This window comes from Camelus bactrianus, chromosome 1 (genome assembly GCF_048773025.1).
Source record: "Camelus bactrianus isolate YW-2024 breed Bactrian camel chromosome 1, ASM4877302v1, whole genome shotgun sequence".
Lineage (NCBI taxonomy): Eukaryota > Metazoa > Chordata > Mammalia > Artiodactyla > Camelidae > Camelus > Camelus bactrianus.
In genome coordinates this window covers 59,638,445-59,658,064 of record NC_133539.1, presented here as the reverse complement: position 1 = coordinate 59,658,064, position 19,620 = coordinate 59,638,445, and the positions used below count along the sequence as shown (strand labels likewise).

At 46.7% G+C, this 19,620-nt stretch overlaps 1 protein-coding gene across 15 annotated transcripts in view; it reads right to left on the bottom strand.

Moving 5' to 3' along the window:
• The window catches only part of KALRN (kalirin RhoGEF kinase), a 616,794-nt gene that overhangs the window by 338,088 nt on the left and 259,086 nt on the right, over positions 1 to 19,620 (bottom strand). For all 15 annotated transcript variants that reach the window (XM_074364800.1, XM_074364803.1, XM_074364805.1 and 12 more), the window contains exons 7-9: positions 15,945 to 16,136; positions 12,165 to 12,296; positions 8,886 to 9,116 (exon numbers count right to left, since the gene is read on the bottom strand). In XM_074364800.1, coding sequence (XP_074220901.1) covers positions 8,886 to 9,116; positions 12,165 to 12,296; positions 15,945 to 16,136 — 555 coding nt within the window. The remainder of the gene's footprint in view (positions 1 to 8,885; positions 9,117 to 12,164; positions 12,297 to 15,944; positions 16,137 to 19,620) is intronic.

The following is a 19,620-nucleotide window of genomic DNA, read 5'->3' as shown; positions in this document are numbered from 1 at the left end:
ACCAGCAAGCAGACAACCCTCGGGTGTCAGTCCCCTTTGGGGATTATTACCCTTGACTGAAGAAAGTAGCTTTGCCCAAGGCCCCTTCTTACATTGACCAGTGATGGACCCCAGCATACCAAGGCCCAGACCTCATTCCACAACCTGGGACCTTCTTCAGAACACCCAGTAGGGCTGACTAAGGATTCCCTTGAGATGACATTGTAGCTCAATGTCACCCTCTGTCTAATCTTGCTTCTTCCCTTCCCTTCCTCAGGGGTTGATTCCAAGACCATCTTCTAATAAACTTCCTCTGGGTAAGTTTACCTTACCCTATGTGGACACCCCCTCACCCTGCTTGGACTCCGATCCTCTAGGCTGGGCTTCCCTCTGTGCATGGATGCCCTCCTACCTCTGCCCAGGCTGTGACACTGCACACCACAGCCCCCACTCCTCACAGATGGCCTCCTTGACCTGCTCAGTGTCTGCACCTATGCGGGGCCACCATCCTCTATAGGTGTTCTATTCACCTTGCTTGGGCTTCGACACCCTGCATAAGGACTTGCATAAGCCTTTGACACCAGACTTCCCCTGCATAAGGACTCTCACTTCACTCCACTCGGGACCATCCTTCCTTGAGGACCCCCAGTGCTGGGCTGCCCTCCCACCAAAGCCATCCTCAGCCCACTTGGGCTCTGACCTCCCTGGGCCACTGCAGCCCTCCTACCCTGTAGAGATACCTACCTCGCTCAGCCCCACTTAAGAGGGAGAGCCTTCCCTTTCTGGAAACATTTTTTCATTAAACAAAATGGAGATGTTTTGCAAACAGATGTCCTCGGACACCATCCTCCCTGGGAATTCCCCCAGCTCACTGATCTCCACCGTCATCTTCTTTTCTGAATCCTTATCTTCCCAGCCTCCAAATTTTGCAATGTCTGAGGGCTCAGTTCTGGACCTCTTCTCACTCTTCTCTTACTCCGTGCACGATCTCACCCCGTTCCATGGCTTAAAATATCATCTATGTGCTGGTAATTTCCATATTCACAGTTCCAGCCTTCATTTCTCTCCTGAGATAGAGACTCCTGTACCCAACTGCCTACTCTTCCTCTCCAACTTGGTATATAATGGGCATCTCAAACATACCTAAAACGAACTCTTTATTCCCTTCTGCCCCTACTCCCCGCCTTTCCTGGTCTTCCTTGTCTCAAAGACACCACAGTTCACCCAACTGCTCAGCCGCAAGCCTGAGAGTCTGCATTATTTGCTCTTTCCTGTGCACTGATTTCCGCCACAACCACCTAGTCCAAGCCACCATCTGTCCCTACTCAGCCCACCAGCCCTCCAAGTGGTCTTTCTCCTTTTAGTCTTGACACCCATCCACATGGTAGCCAGATCTTTAAACATAACATTTCTTTAAACATAGATCAAATCATGACACTCCTCTTATCAAAACTCTGCAATTGTTTCCCACCACACTTAAAAAATTCAAATTCTCTCCATAGCTTTTAAGGCCTGATTTGATCTGGACCCAGTCCATTCCTTCAAACTTCTTACCCTCTTTCCCTCCTCTCTATTCACCTGGTACTCGGGCCATTCTCCTGCTTTCATGAATGCACCTAGCTTGCCCTGGTCCCAAGGACTTTGTAGGCCTCATTTCACATGCTTGGAACCTCTACTTAAACACACCCCATGGCCTATTCATTCAGCTCTCTGCTCGGATGTCACTGGCTCTCACTCTAGGGCCTCGACATGTTGGTTTGTTTGTGGCAGTGTTTTCTCTCTACCTCCTGAATGTAAGCTCCCAGTGGGCAGGGGCTTTGTTTGGTATGTCGCTGTGTCTCAAAGAGCACCTGCTGAATAAACGAGTCAATGAACTCAACCAATCTGATTTGAGAACTTCCTTAAGGGCAAAAACCGTTCAAAGAAATGGAGATATTTTATAAGTAGTTGTGAAATCAGAATCCCAACTCTCTGATCCCCTCCTCTGGCTCTCTTTGATCAGTTGTCTTATTTGAAATATGTTATTAAGTCTGTGTCATAATTTGATCCATGATAAAACAGGCGAGACGCTTTATTATTTGAAGTAAGCTAAAGGAGTGCTCCCCCTCACCCCCGCCCCAGCCCTGGCCTCCCTACTCTGGAGAAAGCCGTTATTTTCAGGTCCCTGAAGGGGAGTTTACATGCCATCAGGTGTCAACAACACACTGTGTTCTGTTAAAGGCTCAAGTACACACAATGTGTGAGAGCACCCAGGACAGTCCATCACATCAGTATTTCTGTCTCCTTGCTCAGCACGCTGAGCATTAGTTCTGAAGGGGGAAATCTCATCCTCTGCTCCCCATTGGCTGTGACCAGAAAGCCTGCAGGCGCCACTTGAAAGGCCCAATTACCCACAATTCATTTTCTATCCACTCTTTGAAACAAGCATGATCAAAATAAATGTCTTGCTATGGCAGGAAAAGCCATCAGTCTTCTGAGAGGGCTCAGCTGAAAGTCATTTGCAGGTGTACAGACCCTCCTCCCCTGAGAACCATGGTCCTTCCTCCTGACGGATGTGATGCTGAGTGGAAGCCAGCTAAGAGACCGCACCCCCACTCCCAGTTAGTCCACACCTGTCCCTTCCCAACAGGCTAAGCTGAGTAGAACACGTCCTTGTCCTTGGCACCTCCCTGAGAGAATCTCCTAACCCTGGTGCCTTTGATTCTTGTTGTGGTGTCACCACACTTCTCATCACTAAGGACTGAACCTCTCAAGTCAGTGCTTCTCAAACTTCAGAATGCTTCAGAATAATCACCTGGGGTTCTTTTTAAAATATAAGCACCATCTTACCCACAGATTCTGAATCGAAAAGTGTGGAATAAGGCCAGACAATCTGTTTTTAACAAGCCCCTACTCTGACCAGATGATTTTAATGCCAGGGGCCTGAAATGGAGTCTCCCTAAAACCGAGTTCCCCGCCAAGTTTATGATTAACCTCTCTATCCAAAACTGTATTCCTGTTCTTGTCCTGCCCCTGTTCCCATCAGGACTGAAGAGCTTCAAAGAAAAGAGGGGCCTGACAATGAGCAGGCCCCTGCATGGCCTTCCAGGGCCCCTCCATGTCCCCTGTTCTTGTTTGGCCTTCCCTGAATTCCAAAAAGCAGATTCAAGCAGTTAATGATTAGAACAATGGAGTCAGAGGACTCTTAGTTCTTCCCGAAAGGATACAGATAACAATCTGACGCATCTTTGAGTTGCTCTGAAGAAACTAAGACCCCCACTGCCAACCTCACCAACCTAGCACAGGACGGTGACTACATGCTGACCACAAGCAAGTAGACTCCAGACTGGCTGGAACCAGAAGGTTGATGACTGAGATCCACCAAACATCACCCTGTTATCTCCCCACCAATCAGAAAAATGGCTATGAGCTGATCACATATCCTGCTATCCCTACCCCTAATGTTGCCTTTAAAAACCCTTTCTTGGAAGCATCAGGGAGTTTGAGTCTTTTGAGCATGAGCTTCCTGCTCTCCTTGTTTGCTGCCCCCTGCAATAAATGCTGTACTTTCCTTCACCACAACCTGATGTCAGTAGATTGTCTTTGCTGTGAGTTGGACAAGCAGACCTGAGTTCAGTTCATTAACAGGTCCAAGGACCACATTTGAAAAATATGGTTTCATAGTCATACATGACACCTCCCTTGTTTCCTATAAACAAAATGTAAAGCAATTTCCAGTGATTTTTTTCATAAATATTCTCCAGTCTACCCTTGCCTCATCACCTGAGTTCATGCTGTATGGCTGCACCGTGACTGTGGCCTCAGGATCCGCCCACTCCAACCCAGTCCACCAAGTGGCATGAAATTACTGCAGACCTCCACTCTGATCACCTGTTTCCTCTGCTCAAAATCTTTCAGGAGCTCCCCACTAGTTATAAAGGGTGAGCCTTTTATCCTTTAGCCTGGTATTCAAGGTTCCAGAAGTAGCATGTTGAGGTCAAGGACATGCTGAGCACAGGTGTTATCAGAAAGCAGTGACCCTGGGTGGTGACTCTCTTGTCACTTGTTAACATAATAATTAAAAAGGAATTGAGGGTATTAAAGATGTTTAAAATTACTATGGATCAACAAAGCCCTGTGGCTCAGTAACTCCTGAGGGACTTTCAGCGCCTTCCAGGACCCATCAGCCTCCGAGCTCTGCCAGATGGAGGCACTCAAGTCCTTCCTGGGAAGGTGCTCATCACAGAAGGATCAATGCTCAGTCAGAACAGAGTTTGCATTCATAAATTCAAAGTAAGCACCAAGGGAGAAGGCCATGATGGGGAAGGGAAGAGAAAGCAGAAAGTAGGGCAGAGAGGAATGGAGGTGAGGTGGAGAGCACAAAGGGGTACCAAGGGTCTGTGAAATTTCCAGGCAGGAGGGTCTGAGCACATTGGGGGCAAGCCTCTAAAGCTCACTCCCCAGCCCTGCCAATTCTAGCTGGGGAGTGCTTGTAGAAGACTGGAACAGACCCTTCAGTAGCAGCTTCCTACTACAGGGAGAGGGATAGAGTGCCCCCAGTTCGGCAGATGGGAAAGTTCCCCTATCTTCACTCCAGCCAGGAAGCAACCCTGACAAGCAGAGCCCTCCCTTTCTCCCCTTTCTACCTCCCCCAGTTCAGTTGCACCTCAACCCTTCTCTCTTTCTGGACACTCATCCTGCCCAAAGAATTATCTATTATCTACTTGTCTATTAATGATTAGATCATCACCAGCAAAACTTACTTGAGAACTTTAATACTAAATATTACCTTGGGCAAATGGATATTATTCAAGATATATCCTACAAAGAAAGGCATCAGCAATGCTGAGTTAACAAAATCACGGTTGTGAAAAACAAATGAGAATGGGTGGTGCCTGTTTTAGGGAAATCTGTGTTAGAGATAAATAACCATAGAGGGCAAACTTTATAAAGATGGAACAGGTGAAAAATAATGTTCAGATCTGAGTATGACTGCCTGGGTGGGTCTTACTGGACAGGCAGGCTGGGGATGAATCTCAGCTGTCAGCAGCTATATGATCTTGGGCAAGTCTCATCCTTTGGGATCGCGTTCTCTCTCGGGGCCCTTTGAGCAATGACATTCCAGCACTAACTTATAAGCCCCTCAAGGGCAGGAGCTGTGTCTCTGTGCATTCCCATCACCTGGCATAGTGCTCCGGGCAGAGCTGAAAGGCTAAGAGCATAGACCTCGAGATGAGGCAAACGTGGGTTGGAATCCTTCCTCTGCCACTAGCTGTGTGACCTTGCACAAGTTTACTTAACCTTTCTAAAACTCAGTTTCCTCACCAGTAAGGTGGGCACCAGACTATCACATGCTTCATAGTGTTGGATGATTAAACAAGAAAAGATAAGTAAAGGAATTAGAAGCTCAATTACTCACAAAGATGATGAATCCTGAGCTATGAACAATAAAACTTTTATAGACACATTTAATCCCAGTAACCAAACCTCAGGGTTGGAATCCAACCATCCCTCTGATGTTTGAATCTCCGCCCCAACATACCCACCAAGGAACTAACTAGTCAGCATTTCAGATTTTGAGGATGGCTCCCCTTTGTGTGTGTTCCCCCATCTATCTGAGACTATACCCTGAGCATTTTCCTTCTCGGATGCTTTAATCTTTCCTTCTTACAGGAAGAGTTCATTTCCCAACCCATCATCATTCCAGTCACCTTTTTCTAAGCATGCTGTTTGTAACCCAAAGTGCTCACCTTTTACTATGCAAAGCTGTCCACTGGAGTATATGATGCCCAAACTGGTTTAATACAATTAAGGGGCTGTAGTCACTATAGCTAGTAAAGGACTGAATATCTGGAGTTTTAAAAATTACTCTTGAATCCTTTTTACACATCCTTTGGCAGGCAAGAGCTGACAGTAAAAGCTATAACTTTCCCCCATGAGGCTCTAGAAAAACCTGATAGAAACAGGTGAGATTCATTTGTAGTACAAGAACTATGGACTTTAATATTAATATGTTCATTCAGAATGCTAAGTCACTGAGCCAGATAAATTCTGTCATCACTGCCCCTCCCTAGCTCACCTTTGGATCACTTCAAAGCAAAACACATTGCTTTTAAGAGAGAGTATTGGAGCCTCCAATGGGTCACGTCCCACCCATACCACCAAGACCACTCCTAACCCTTCCAGCCTGACCTCCCATTACTCCTGCCAAGAGCAAGCACCCAGTTTTATTTCCTCTTCCTCCTCCTCCCTTTCCTCTGGCTACTATAACTTATTCTTTGCTTCCTGGCCTTCCCCAGGAACACCATCCCCATCTCTTCTGCCTGAATCCAAGGACCAGTCCAAATCCCACCCCAACTGCAGGGAACTTTCTCTGCTCTGACTCCGCCAGCCCATTGTTGTCTCGCTCTTTGTCCCTGAGCCCAGATAGCCATGTGCCATCCAGACATCCTCAAGTGTAGATGTCTTCTCTCTGGCCAGCAATCTCAAGTTCTTAGCACAGGGCCTCGCACACAGTAGTTGTTCAAAAACACTTTATCAATGTATTCTTGCACAACACAGAGGAGGAAGAAGAGGAAAGGGAGGCAGAACAAGAGGGCCTGTAGAGTGCTCAAAACACTTACTCTGGCTATGAAAAAATGGAATGGAGTTTGCATATACCAGAAAGATCAAGACTCTAGCTACTCCCTGTTCTTCTCACGACAAAGTCAGCTCTACCTGGTCTTGGAAGGAGTCCTTTACTCCCCTGGGAAGCCGCAGGAGTTAGGAGAGAATAACGGAAAGTTAAAGGTTGGCAACAGCTCTTTTGGCTGTTGGTCAGTACTGTCCCACTCCAAACTGGAAAAACAATAGCACCGAAAATTATTCCACCAGCAATCAATGGCAGGTGGGCCCGTCTATGTCCTTCTGCAGCTTAATGAACCCAAGTCCCAGTTTGATCCTTAGGGTGACTTATTTCCACTGTCCTCAAGCCCAGGGGGGAAGAGAATGCTAAGTGTACACCTGTTGGCACCCAAGGGACATCTACACAGAGATGATGTGTCAGGCCAATTTTAGCTGCAGATGTTTAAATGGAATCTTTTTTCACTAGTGTCTATCTTTGGTTTCAACTTCTCTACTGTGCTTTGGGTCAAGGTATTCCTATTTGGGCAAAGGCCATGCCCAGAAATGGCAGCAAACAAGGAGTCAGGTGGGGAGAGGCAGGCTCACTCTGCCCTCTCCCTCTGTTAGCAGGAGGCCCTGTCTCTTTCTCTTCTGTCTATCCCCGTACCCTCCTCTTTCCCTTTCTCCTTCCAGCTGGTGTGTGTCTGTTTCTCTGCATTCTGTCCTTAAATCTCTCTTCTCTTTCCCTTCCCCCATTGTCTGTCTCTGTCTCTCCCTCTCTCTGTCTGTTTTGGGGTGTGTGTGTGTCTGTCTGTCTGTCCCCTCTCTATGTAAGTGTGCATGTGTGCTCCCTGTCTCTCCGTTCTCCTCCTCTGTCTGCCTGCTCCTCTCTCATGTGGCTTTTCTGTAGGACACCCGGACTGGGAGTCAGAAGATGTAGCTTCTGGGCCCGGCACTACCACTAACTAGCTGCATGGTTATGGCCATGTTACTTTACATCTCTGGGCCTCAATTTCCACGACCCTATAGTAGGTTAGACTGGATGCTCTTCCACGTCCCTGGCAGTGCTGAGATTTTATCACTGAATGAAATGGAACTCAGCAGATCCACGAAGTAATTGCTGTTGTGGAGACAGGAAAATCATGCTGGGTTCCCAACAGCACAAGCACCAGGGGACACCCGAGTACCACTCAAGAGGATGTGACTAAACCCAGATAACACTGCTGGAGGATCTCCTACACAGTAGGCAGGTGCTGTGCTTACACCTCATTAGTCCAATGAGACAGGTACATGATGGGTCCTATTTTAGGGGTAAGGAAACTGAAGCACAAGGAGTGAAGTCACTTGCCCAAGGTCACAGGCCAAGACTTGACAGAGCAGTATTTAAACTCAGGCTGTCTGATTCCAGAGCCCATGTTCTTATCTGGAGTTATTTTACATGTATGATCTTGAAATTATGTGGTGGCCAGAAAAGTCTGATAACACGAGTGCCCCCACCCCTGCCTCTCACAGAGAACTAGCAGGGAGGTGATGCTCAATCTTAAGTTCAGTCTCCAGCTCCCAACCAGCTTCCCCTCTTAGCTCATCAGTCCTCAGAGAAAAGCTCCCAGGGTCCCCAGGGAAACAAAGGAAGTATGAGGAGAAAAGAATGGGTCATTTCATCCAAAAGGGCAACTGTGGCAAGGCTGTCCTTTTACAGTTAGAAACATAACCATTTCTTTATGATTTGTGGTAAAGGAAAAAGCTCTGACTGTACTAACAATGCAAAAACAGATTAGGCTAGAAATAATCCCTAATCATGGAATATACAGTTATCTACAGTCCATGTTTTAAATCTGGTTTCCCAAGTCCTGTCTCACCAAAGAATTCCCCACAGGCCCTGTACCCCATCACACCCCAACTCTAACAGGCCATCTGTATCTCTGATTGAGAAGTGAGCTCACTCTATGTGTGGTCCAGCCCTGGCAGCACTAAGATATCCCCCCTTCCCCGGATACTGGAGTCGTCCAGAAAGCTCATGACTGAGGGAGGGTCAAGCTTCTTCCAAAGAAAACAATGTCATGTGATTACAAGGAATTGCTATTTCTTAGATTGAGTCCCCCTTCCCAACAGCAGAGAGTGAGAAAGCCTGGTCTGTACAGCTGCTTAGGTGAGAAGCATCCATAAACAAGTCCAGGTGGTGCGGGGTGGGAGGGAGCAGGTGGGACTGAATTGCCCTCTTCCCTCCACAATGCAGGCGTTCCCAGGCCTCATCACCTAGGTCAGGGACTCCAGCTGTCTGCCTGCCTGTGACGGATGCCAGGTGCAGGGAAGCGGTCTCTCACCTGCTGGACATCTTGCTGGAAGACGCAGAGCTGCAGCCGCTGGTGGAGCCGCACCTTGCGGTGCTGCCAGATGCTCTCGAGCCGCCGCTGGTGGTGCAGCACCTCGTGCACCACGTCCAGCACCTGGTGCACTGCCTTGGAGTAGTTGGCTGTGGCCGTGAGGGACTCGGAGTTCCCAGGACTTAGGGGACGCTGCAGCACATCCAGCAGCGCTTTGCCATCCTGGCTGACCTGCAAGAGGGAAAGAAGGTCAAGTCAAGGGAGCAGAGGGGTGAGGGGCACAGAGAGGGCATGAGAGGCTGTGGAGGGTCCCTGATCAGGACTGAGAACCTCAGTGCTATCTAGACCCATGACAACCAAGGACTGTGCTAGCGAGAGCTGCCAGGTCCCCAGCCTGCACCTAGGGAGGGCGGAGAGTCCTGGATCCTATGGGAGAGGAGTTGCGGGAGCAGCAGCCAGTGGTCTACGAGACCTCAAATCAGTGCCTCTTGACCCTGCCTTATCTCTCCCCAACACCTAGGACTGTACCTGACATTTGATACTTGATAAATATTCTGACTGGCTCACTGACTAGCTCAGCAGCAGAATTTCATTTCAGAAATAAAATTGATACCATAAACCTCTCTCCCTCTTCCTTCTTTACCTTCCTTGACCTACCTCTAAACTTCTAGGTATGTGACCAGAGGCAAGAGTTATATTACTTGACCTCTTCAGGCCTCAGTTTCCTTGTCTGTGAAATAGGGACAGTAATGGTCCGTACCTCAGAGTCGTGGTGAGGATTGAACGAGTTAACACATGCAGAGCTCTTAGGATAGGGCCCAGCATGTAGTATTGGTACCAGAGTACCAATTCAACCCTTATCATCATCATCATGTCTCTATCCTGTCTTCTTCATTTCATTGTCATTTTCTTTTCTATTTATCTTTGTTTTGCTCTCCTTTAATAGAACCACCTTTTTTTTTTTTTCTCCTGAAATTGTTAACATCCCTGTCTTTCCGGAACATGCAGGGTAAGGGACGGACCCTTAGATTATAAACATAACATCCATGCTCCTGGGTTTCCCAACACTCACCGTCAGTGCTGAAACCGGTGGGGGTGACATTCCCTGTCATTCCTCACTGGAATCCTGGCAATATCTCTAGAAAATGGCATCATTTGATTGACACCTGTGGCTCTCTAGTCCTTGGCAGAGTATCCAGCAGAGCATGTGTCTTTCTAATTTAAAACAGGGGTGTCTAGGGAACTGATAGGAAACTTAGACCCCAAATTAATTTGGTGAATAATGAAATAAAAGTTGGTTCGGAGTTGGAATGGTCTCCTTTCCAGCAAGTAGGAAAGGAGGTGTGCTTCCACCTCCAGCCTTGTGATGATGAATGGGGAGCTATTTGCTGGGCTCACACCCTGCCTTCACCCCAGCTGCACATCTTGATAATAGCTTGGCTGGGGGGTGGGTGTTCAGGAATACAGAGGCAGCTGTTACTCCCCCCTTGACAGAGCCACAGAAGTGTGAGTTGGGCTGGGGTATGAGTAAGAAGAGCACCAGTGGAGAACACAGCTGAAACAGGAAAGGAAACCTGGCTGGAGGAATACAGTCAGTGTAGGTGACTACCTCTGTCCACCCCATCTCACCCTGCCTGCTGCCCATGCTGTCCTGCCAAGGAAGGGGAGAGGAAGTACCTCACAAATAACACAGAAGTAATGCCCTCCAGAGATGTGAAGAAGACGCACATCCCGTGGCCATAACCGAGAGAGCTCTCTTCAGGGAATTCTGAGCAGATGCTGCCTTTGGGCACTGTGCTATGTCCAGGGCAGGGTGGTTCGAGATGGAAGGCCAAGTCTTCAAATCCAAGTCACCCCGAGTTTCATTCCTCTGCCTCAGTCTACATGTGGGGGAGGCAGGAACAGCCCACTGACCTCTGAAGGGGGCTTGGAGGGAGTGTCAATGTCCTGCAGTGCTAGAGCCTGAGAATTAAGTGGGAGAAAAACTGTGTCTCTCTATATAATTACACTCACACTCCATAAGTGTGAAATATGTAAGTATAATATTAATCTCATTTGTATGCTCTATTTTTGTATTTACAAAGAGTAGATTTAGAGAGTCTTGACCCCCAGGTAGAGGCAAGGGGCCTCAGAAAGCCTTGGGCCATGTGCATCAGAGCTGATGAGATCAGATTTGGCTCACAAACCCTCCTCTCTGCTTCCTATAATGACAAAACCTATTACCATTTTTTAGTACTTATTATCTTCAGGCACTGGGCCAAGAGCATTATATGAATTATCTTTACAGCCCTTAAAACTACAGGCAGGTGTTATCACCTTCATTTTACAGATGAAGAAATTGAGGCTTTCAGCGGTTGAGTGACCTGCCCGAGGTCACGCAGGAAAGTGCGGAGCTAGGACTCAAACTTGGGTTTTGACTTGGCAAAAACTCTTTCTCTCACCCAGAAGCATTGGTTCTTCGACTTCAACATGCGACCAGACTCAAGTGGGGCAATATTTATTAAAATGTAGATTCTAGAGCAGGTGTTCTGAGTGAGCGGGTAGGTCTGTGGATGTCTCTCGGTGTATTTGTGGGAGAGGGTGAGCTACGAGCGTCCTTCTACTCCGCCATCGTGGCCGCGCCCCCATCCAGCTTCCTCACATCCCTCAGCCCCTCCCTCAGAGTTCACGCCACTCAACGAGCTTGCTTACCTGTGTCTATCCACACAGATGCAGCTATATGCCCCTTTCCTTTTACTTTGAAAGGAAGTTTTCCCCCCTCTTAACTTGTGCCATGCTTCCTGCCGCTGAATTTTCAGCAGAAGAGCCTTTTAGTCTGTCCTTCACTTTCACAGCAGCTTCTCGCTCTTGCAAACACTTATCTCTACCCCATAGTGAGCTGTCCTCTGAGAAAATTAGTATTTTTTGAGGAGCTGCTTCATAAAAGGGGTGGTTGGACTGGTGTGTGCATGCCCGTACACCAGCCAGAAAGCAACTCCAGAGCAGCACGACCTTGTTTCCTCACAGTCCTCCCTCAGAGGAGAGAGTCCCACCTTCGCATGTTGTGGGGGTAGGGATGCAGGTGTATGCATGCTCACCAAGGCAGTACCTGCTGATGGCCGCATCTTTTTGCTTCCTGGCTGGAGACACCATCATTCACAGATGAAAGATCTTAGTGCTGTCTCCAAAAGGAAACGGCCTCTCTTCTTTTTAGGCTGACCCAGGCTATTTCACAGCACACAGGCCAGCGGTTCTGCCGCCCATCCACCCATGCACAGCCAGGACCCCCTTGGTTCTCACCTCTGTGTAGGCCTGGGTCACCTGCTCATACAAGGACTGGTGGTGGTGGATCGCCAGCTCCAGGTCCTGCATCTCGGACGGCAGGCCACCTTCACTGCACATCTTACACCAGGCGTCCACTCCCGACAGGAACTGGAAGGAAAAGCCAGTCAGCTGGGTCAGTGTGGGAGCACCAGGGTAGGGCGATGGGCGGATTACATGGAGATGGTCAGATGCCCTCGGAAGAAGCACTGGAACCTCAGGGAGCCTTAGAGACCAATGCAGAGGGTGGAGCTTTTGCTTTAATTCTAAGAACACCAACCCCATTAAGAAATCAGACCCAATGCCTGTTTAAGAAGTGTAGTTTCCACAAACAAAGATGACTATTACGAAACTGCTGGGGGTGGGAGTGTGCGTATGTTCAACAGGTTACATCCACACACTGACTATAAACTATAGGTATGCAAATAGTTCACTGCATTACATGTGTACATGAGAGCTTCTTGGCCTGTGCACACTCACAGGATGCAATGAAATGGGATGTTTCCACACGTGCACTTTATAGTGTGTACATCAAGCTGTGAAGAGGAGCAAAGAACACCTCATACAGGCCCATCAGACACCCCAGGGAACTCACAGAGACCATTCCCTCAGGGAATGAAGATTAACCCTCAACAGGATCCCTGCTGCTGGCTCAGTCCCTAGCGGTGGAGGTGGGGAGGGGCAACTTTGGGGGACAGACTGTACTATTCCTGTAGTGGCTCCTGGGACATGATATATAGATATAGATCTTGACAGACATTAAATTATTTAAAAATTAAAATTAACAACTATGGAAGATGATGGGTCTCCATGCACAAAGGGTGAGCTAACTGAAATCACTCAGATTTACTGAGTGGAAAATACACCTCTAAAATGCAAATAATCTTTCACCCAACAGTCTGGAATGGTGCTGTCTGCGATTCCTCTTGCCTGGATGCACAGCTCCACTTAAATTAATTGCCTAAATACCTTTTTATCTCATTGCCTAGAACAGCCCATCTGAGGACAATAAAGAGCTGCCTAAATAAATGCACTGAAAAAATAGCCTTGAATCCATCCTTTGGTGTGTGTGTGTGTGTGTTGTTGCCAGCTAAAAAGAAGCGTGGTTTATGAGTTTCCCTGAAGCACTGGTAATACCTGATAATTGCATTAAAAAATAGATACAAATAAAATTGCTTCTAATCCAAACTAATCCAAGTCAGGAAATAGCAAATAGAAGTTGACTCCTTCAGTTACTCCCAATTCGGGTACCGCATTTCTGCAACTGCTTGAGTTCTAGTCTTGGTATCATTGTCTGCTTTCAGTCCTTAGCCAGTCAGCTGTTACAGTCGATTTTTCATTCTGTATGATTTTTATCCCATTAAGCCATCTCCTAACAATTCTGGAAGAGTGCTGGGTGACACTCAGTATTAGATTGCATGTACTTGCTAATATCTCAGAAGCTGCTTTGGTCCATCAGTAATCATTTTACAAAGGAACTGGAAAGTAACTTGACATTTATGTCAGTCATGGAGGAAGCACCTCTTCAAGGCCCTTGGGGTTTCCCTGTAGTATTCCAACAAGAGTCCTATAGCAGATGCCACAAAATGGTCATCTCAAGGAGAGACAGACAGAGAGACACAGAGGGAAGCACTGAGTCTCCCTTGCCAATCTGGAGAAATCTTGAACAAAGTGTGCAGGTGATAGGATTGAAGAGAGAACAGCAGATCTGACGTGAATATTGTCGTGGTCCTAAGAATGCACTCACTGTCAGTTGCTATCAGTCATGACCATCATCATCTTAAAAGAAAAAGAAAGGCTAGCTCCCTCTCAATGTGCAGGGCTGCTCTTGACTTATGACACAAGTATTTCAGTCTCTGGAAGGTCTCAGATGGAAACAGACACAGGTGAAGGAAATACAAAGATACCAGGACAGGTATGTTGAACAAATGCCTACGGTAGTACTGTCAACCATTTAAAAAACATTCTCGGCACCTTATGTGCTCCATCTCTAATTCTTATAACAGTGCTGCAAGATTTATGGTTATCCTCATGTTAGAGATGAGGAAACAAGCTCAGAATGGTGAGGTGACTTGCCGAAGAGTTAGTAATTAGAACTTACCTGTGTCTAGTATCAAAGCCTAGACTCTTTCAATTACCCCAGGCTGCCTTCCACATTAGGTTGGTAACAGAGGAAGAGATTAAAGGTATGACCTTGTGTCTGACTCTGTATTATCTGTGAGCTACCCAAATGTCATACAAAGAAAGAAATGTAGACGTTAAGACCACAGGCTTTAATGTTAGACACATCTGGGTTGAAATCCAGCTGCCCATAGATGAATATGTGACTTTCTCAGCGGTGTATTAATAAATGTTTAATAAGCAGCATATATACGAATATATGTGTGTATGTGTGTATGTATATACACACGTGTTATAAATTTTACTGACATAAAAGGTGCGTAGCACATAATTTACAAAGAATAATAACATATAGAATGCTTCTTATGATAAACTCCATGTAACCGATTCTCACAGATGCTTTTGTTTCCAAATGACAAACATATAGTTCCAACACAAAAGCTGCTGACATTTTCACTCCGTTAAGGTGTAACACAAAAGTGAAAAAGTACCTGGAGACTTATGTCAGAACGTTATTCATTCATCAGCGATTGTAAGTGACTTCTTTGCTGAATGGAATGATAGTTTTTGAATATCAAAAGAATATTTCCTTAATTTTGTGTGCTATTCTTGATGTAACAGCTATAGGAGGGACACATTTTAAAGTTTAATCTGCATTTTAAAATATTTTCTCAAGACTCTAGACAACCAAACAATAAAACATCAGATCAAGCCCTAGTCTGTAAAACTTAATGATTTCCATGGTGTAAAAACTTCTACCTTGGTCTATTTCAAGCTATCAATGCGACAACACCAAATGTGGAGTCGGGAAGAGGTGATCAGTATCACACAAGTGTGTATTTCCACCATAGACACAAATAGATGGAAATAATCTCAAGAACACAGAAAATAATAAAATGTAGCAAAATAATTGAAAATGATGTTCTGAGTATTTATTATCTTTATTTTTAATATGATATATTTACTATAAACTTATATAAAGTAATATCTATGTTTAACAACCAGCTTGTAAAATTCTTGAAAATTTAACAACTGGCTCTCCTTAAGCTGGTTAGTCAGCTCCAACACGCCACTGGATCTTAGGTAGGTCACTTAATCTCTCTGAGCTTCCTTGCTCCTCTCTATAAAACGAGTTAGTAATGTCACTGCCCAATGTCAGTAAGCATATGGCAACAGATAATTATTATTTCTGTCCCTTGTATTATTATTACATCATTATTATCCACAGCAAGTACTTCATGTAAAATTAGCTTCCCCCTGCTCTTAGCACTCAATGATCAGTTTACTTTCACCCCTTTGGTCTATGCTCATAGGATGCAAACTAAGCAGTCAACACACACACACACACACACACACACACACACACCAATAAACTACTAAGCAGAATGTACACAAGCTCTGGGTTCCTTCCTGTTGGGACGTTAGATAAGGCCGCCCAGAGTTACCAACGTCTCTTTTATACAAAAGGGGCATGGAAGTGGTAGAACACGGGTTACTGTCACAACTACTCAGCAGGGTCTTCGGTGTTTCAGAACGAGAAGAGGGGCACTCAACCTCAGTGTGTGAACTCTCACCCCGCCCTTCCCCTGTCCCTCCGCCTGCCACCACCAGCAGCCGCAGCTGCTCCCTTGGCCTCACCTGCTCGGCCTTCTGATGGAACACTGCAGACATGGCGAGGATGGTGCTACGCTCGTCCAGAGCAGCCGCGAAGCTCTTCCACTCCTGGTCTAGCTGCGTGGAAATCTGCTTGATTTGCTGTGATGCGTAGTGGCCGGCCTCTGAGAGGCGGGATGCCACGGACATGATGCGGTTGATGTTGACATAGGCGTTCTGGGGAGCAAGGGAGAGCAAGTGCTTAGTGGGGTGGGCTGAAAAGGCATCCCCGGAGCACTTTGACAGGGGGGAGTCTTTGGGGGATGAGGCTACCGAAAACAAAAAGTTTGAGAGAGGCTAGCATCGGTCACACTAACGCATCCATTTTGGGCCCAAAGGAGGTCTTTGCCTGCAATGTAAAGTTACAGTGGATGGCAGGTACAGTAACTGAGAACTTTCATTCTGGGGACCAACTCAGTTTTTGTGCCAACTCTTAATGCCCATGAATGCAGTCACTTTACACGGACTACCTTAATAACCCTCACCATCATCTTATGAAGTCAAGCCAAGGGGACAGCATGGTACTTCCAAGAGTTTCTCTCTGGAAGCAATGGCTCAGACTGGAGCAAGAGTGGGAGGAGGCAAAAGCACCTCTGTCAGGAGTGAGCTGGACCCAGGGCAGCACTGTCAACCACAACAAGGCAACAGTGCTCATCAAAGAGGGCAAAGGATATATGTCACCTATAACTACCCACCTTCCTACCACCAAGCCAGGCACTCACTGCCCCCATCTGCCCTAACGAGAGAGCTCGGGCATTGGCCATCAGCCAGGGCTTAAATAAAGAGAGCTTGTGAAGCCACAACACGCATGCGAAAAATAAGGTCTGTGGTCTTTCCTTATCCCTACTTGACTTGGGAATATTTCCTCACCTGACCCCAAAAAGGCACCTGTGGGGGTCTCCTGGCCCTGCTGACTCCTCTCACCATGTATTTTGTATATATTCATTCCCATCTCTGATTGCCAATTAAAAATTCATGACCATGTGTGTTGCTCCCTACTAGGCTGGCAGAAAACTCCCCAGGAAGAAACAAGATAAAAGAGAACTCCCACAAACACAGACAATGGGGAGCATGGCTATTTTTAACTGCTACCTCCTAGTAATTGTCTGAGGTGTCAAAACAATCAGGTAATATCGTGGCACCAACAGGGAACTTTTCTGACTCACACAATGTCTGTCTGAAGAAGGACCAGGGCGGCAGGTGGCTTGCACACCTTTGTTCTTTGTTACAAATCTTCTCATGTGATAATAAATACTCTTCGGCAACAGCGTTTTCTCTTGGCTCTATTAGCTCAGTGGTAGTTCATTAATAATGGGTAAGCTTAATGAAGGCTCTTTATTTTCCTTTCCTTCTCCTTTCATGCTCCCCATTCATCTTTGCTGTCCCTGACCTCAAGCCCCTCATCCCAAACCTGAAACAGGTTGATAAGGCCTCTCATCATTGAAAAGGTCTCTGTGGAAGTTGAAAAGGTTGAGTGAAGTGCTCGAACACACAAATCCACCCTGCTGTCTAATGACCCCCACGCGTAATCTCTTTCTTTAGTCTGGCCTGAGATCTTTCTGACGTAGCACCATTCCTTGATAGAACTAGAATATTACTAACTCTTATTATTTGAAATAACTCTCATTCAAAGATTTAGGAATCATTATCAGCCCGGTTTTCTGTGTTAGAACACAGATTTTTCTTAAAATTAAACTCTATTTATAGAACTGACAGAAAAACCCACTCTGAATTAGAAATAGAAGGAAAGAAAACGTGGTGGGGGAGGCATATACTAATTTAAATAGTTCTGTCTTCTAAGGGACCAACGTTCGGATTTCTCCTAAATTTCCTTCTTGGGCTCCCCCCAGAGCAGACCTTGAGACAAGGATTTGGGGCAGCCTGTTTATCTGGGTGATACCAGGAAGCACAGTGAGGGAGTGTGCACCTCAGAAAGGGCAGGGGGGCAAATGAAGGAAGAATGTGTTCACGAGTGAGTGACTGCCGTGAGCATTTGGGGTCACCCCTCCTGAAACCTTTGGAGAGACTATGTAGAACACACTTCCGAGCCATCCCACTGGGAGATGAGGAACGTGGGGTATTTACGTGCCAAGTCCCATCGCTCATGGTTGAAGGTCCCTCCTGGAGTTACTCCCTGGCATTTCCAGCCTGACCTCCACACAAGCCAACCACACTCCCAAGGTCAGAGAGTGACCACAGGCAGAGAAACGCAGGGAGTGTTGTTGTGTTTGGGAACTATCTGCAGATGACCCTCAGGGCAGACTAAGGGGATACGGGTGGGACAATGAGAGAGCTGATAGAGCTATCCCTCCAGACAGGACTCAATCCTGGAAACTCTCCCCTCTCCCCACCAAACACATTTATCCAGATCTCTCTAGGGTTGCAGGGCTTCCTTGTGTCCCTTGGCCAGACAGGAAGCAAGAACAGCAATAAGAGCAGGGCATGGCCTGTCCCCAGGGTCTCTCGTGTACATCTTACGGACGCCTGACCCTTTGTCATCACTGCCTGTTTAAATTTTCTCCCACAGGGAACTTGGGGAGGCAAATTTCTGCTCACTTACAGGAAGAACTTTCTAGTTATTAGAGACGTCGAACTGTGGCTGCCTCTGGAGGCTGTTAACACCTTGTCACTCATTCAAATATTTATGGAGAGTGGGCCAGGCTCTGTGTTGGGGGCTGTGGGAGATCAAAGAGAGACGAGACAGGAATCCTGGCTGAAGGACTCACAGCTGAGACTTAAGAGAAGCCCTCAAATCACTGTAATTGAAAGCACAATGAAGTAAGTGCTTCAATAGAGGCAGAGGCAACTCGTGTATAAAGATGCAGAGGAAAGGGATCTGAAACCACGGGCAACGATGCTGGGAAGGGGCTTCCTACACAGAATGGGGTAGTGAGATTGGCAGTCCTCCAAGGCCCCCTTCAACCCTTAAGCTAAAAACAAACAAACAAAGACCACAGCTTACATTTCACATTGAGACGAGCACAATAAGTGCCTTTGTGTTCGCTTATCAGTGGGCAGAGAAATGTCTTACTAAAGCTAACAAGTGATTATGCTTCACACAAGAAGTAGAGGCAGTATTCCTCACAACAGAGGGATAAATATAATGTTGACTCATGAATCTGCTCATTATTTTTCTCTACAGCCCCTTTGCAGAGCAACAAAACTCTGCAGGCAAGCCACATTGCCCAAGTTCATCATCATTGTCTTCATTTTCCTCCAGCCTAGAACTTGAGACAAATAAGCAGACAGATTTTAAACTGGAGTCACAAACCAAACGACAGGAGAGGATGGCAGAGAAGGTCCCATATGACTTCAAAGGACAGAGAAAGGTTGCGAGTCTGAATAAACAGGGTGCTTATTCTGTCTTCTCTTCAGTGCCTTGGGGAATACTAACTAAATCTACTCCCCTCCATAGACTCTTTCCTATGGAGGAGGTGGGGCATAAACTGAGGCTATAAAGCTTTCAAGTACCCATATTCCATGGGAGGGCTTTATACAGAAGAGTAACATGATCTGGTTGATGCGTTCAAAAAACTGCTCTGTTGGCTAAAGGGCTGGCAGGGGAAGGCTGCAAGGCGCAAGTCTGGGGAGGGTAGTGTGGCCCACCCTGGGGGTTCAGGTAGCCCAGCCTCGGCTGTCCAAGCCTCAGCCCTCAGTCTGG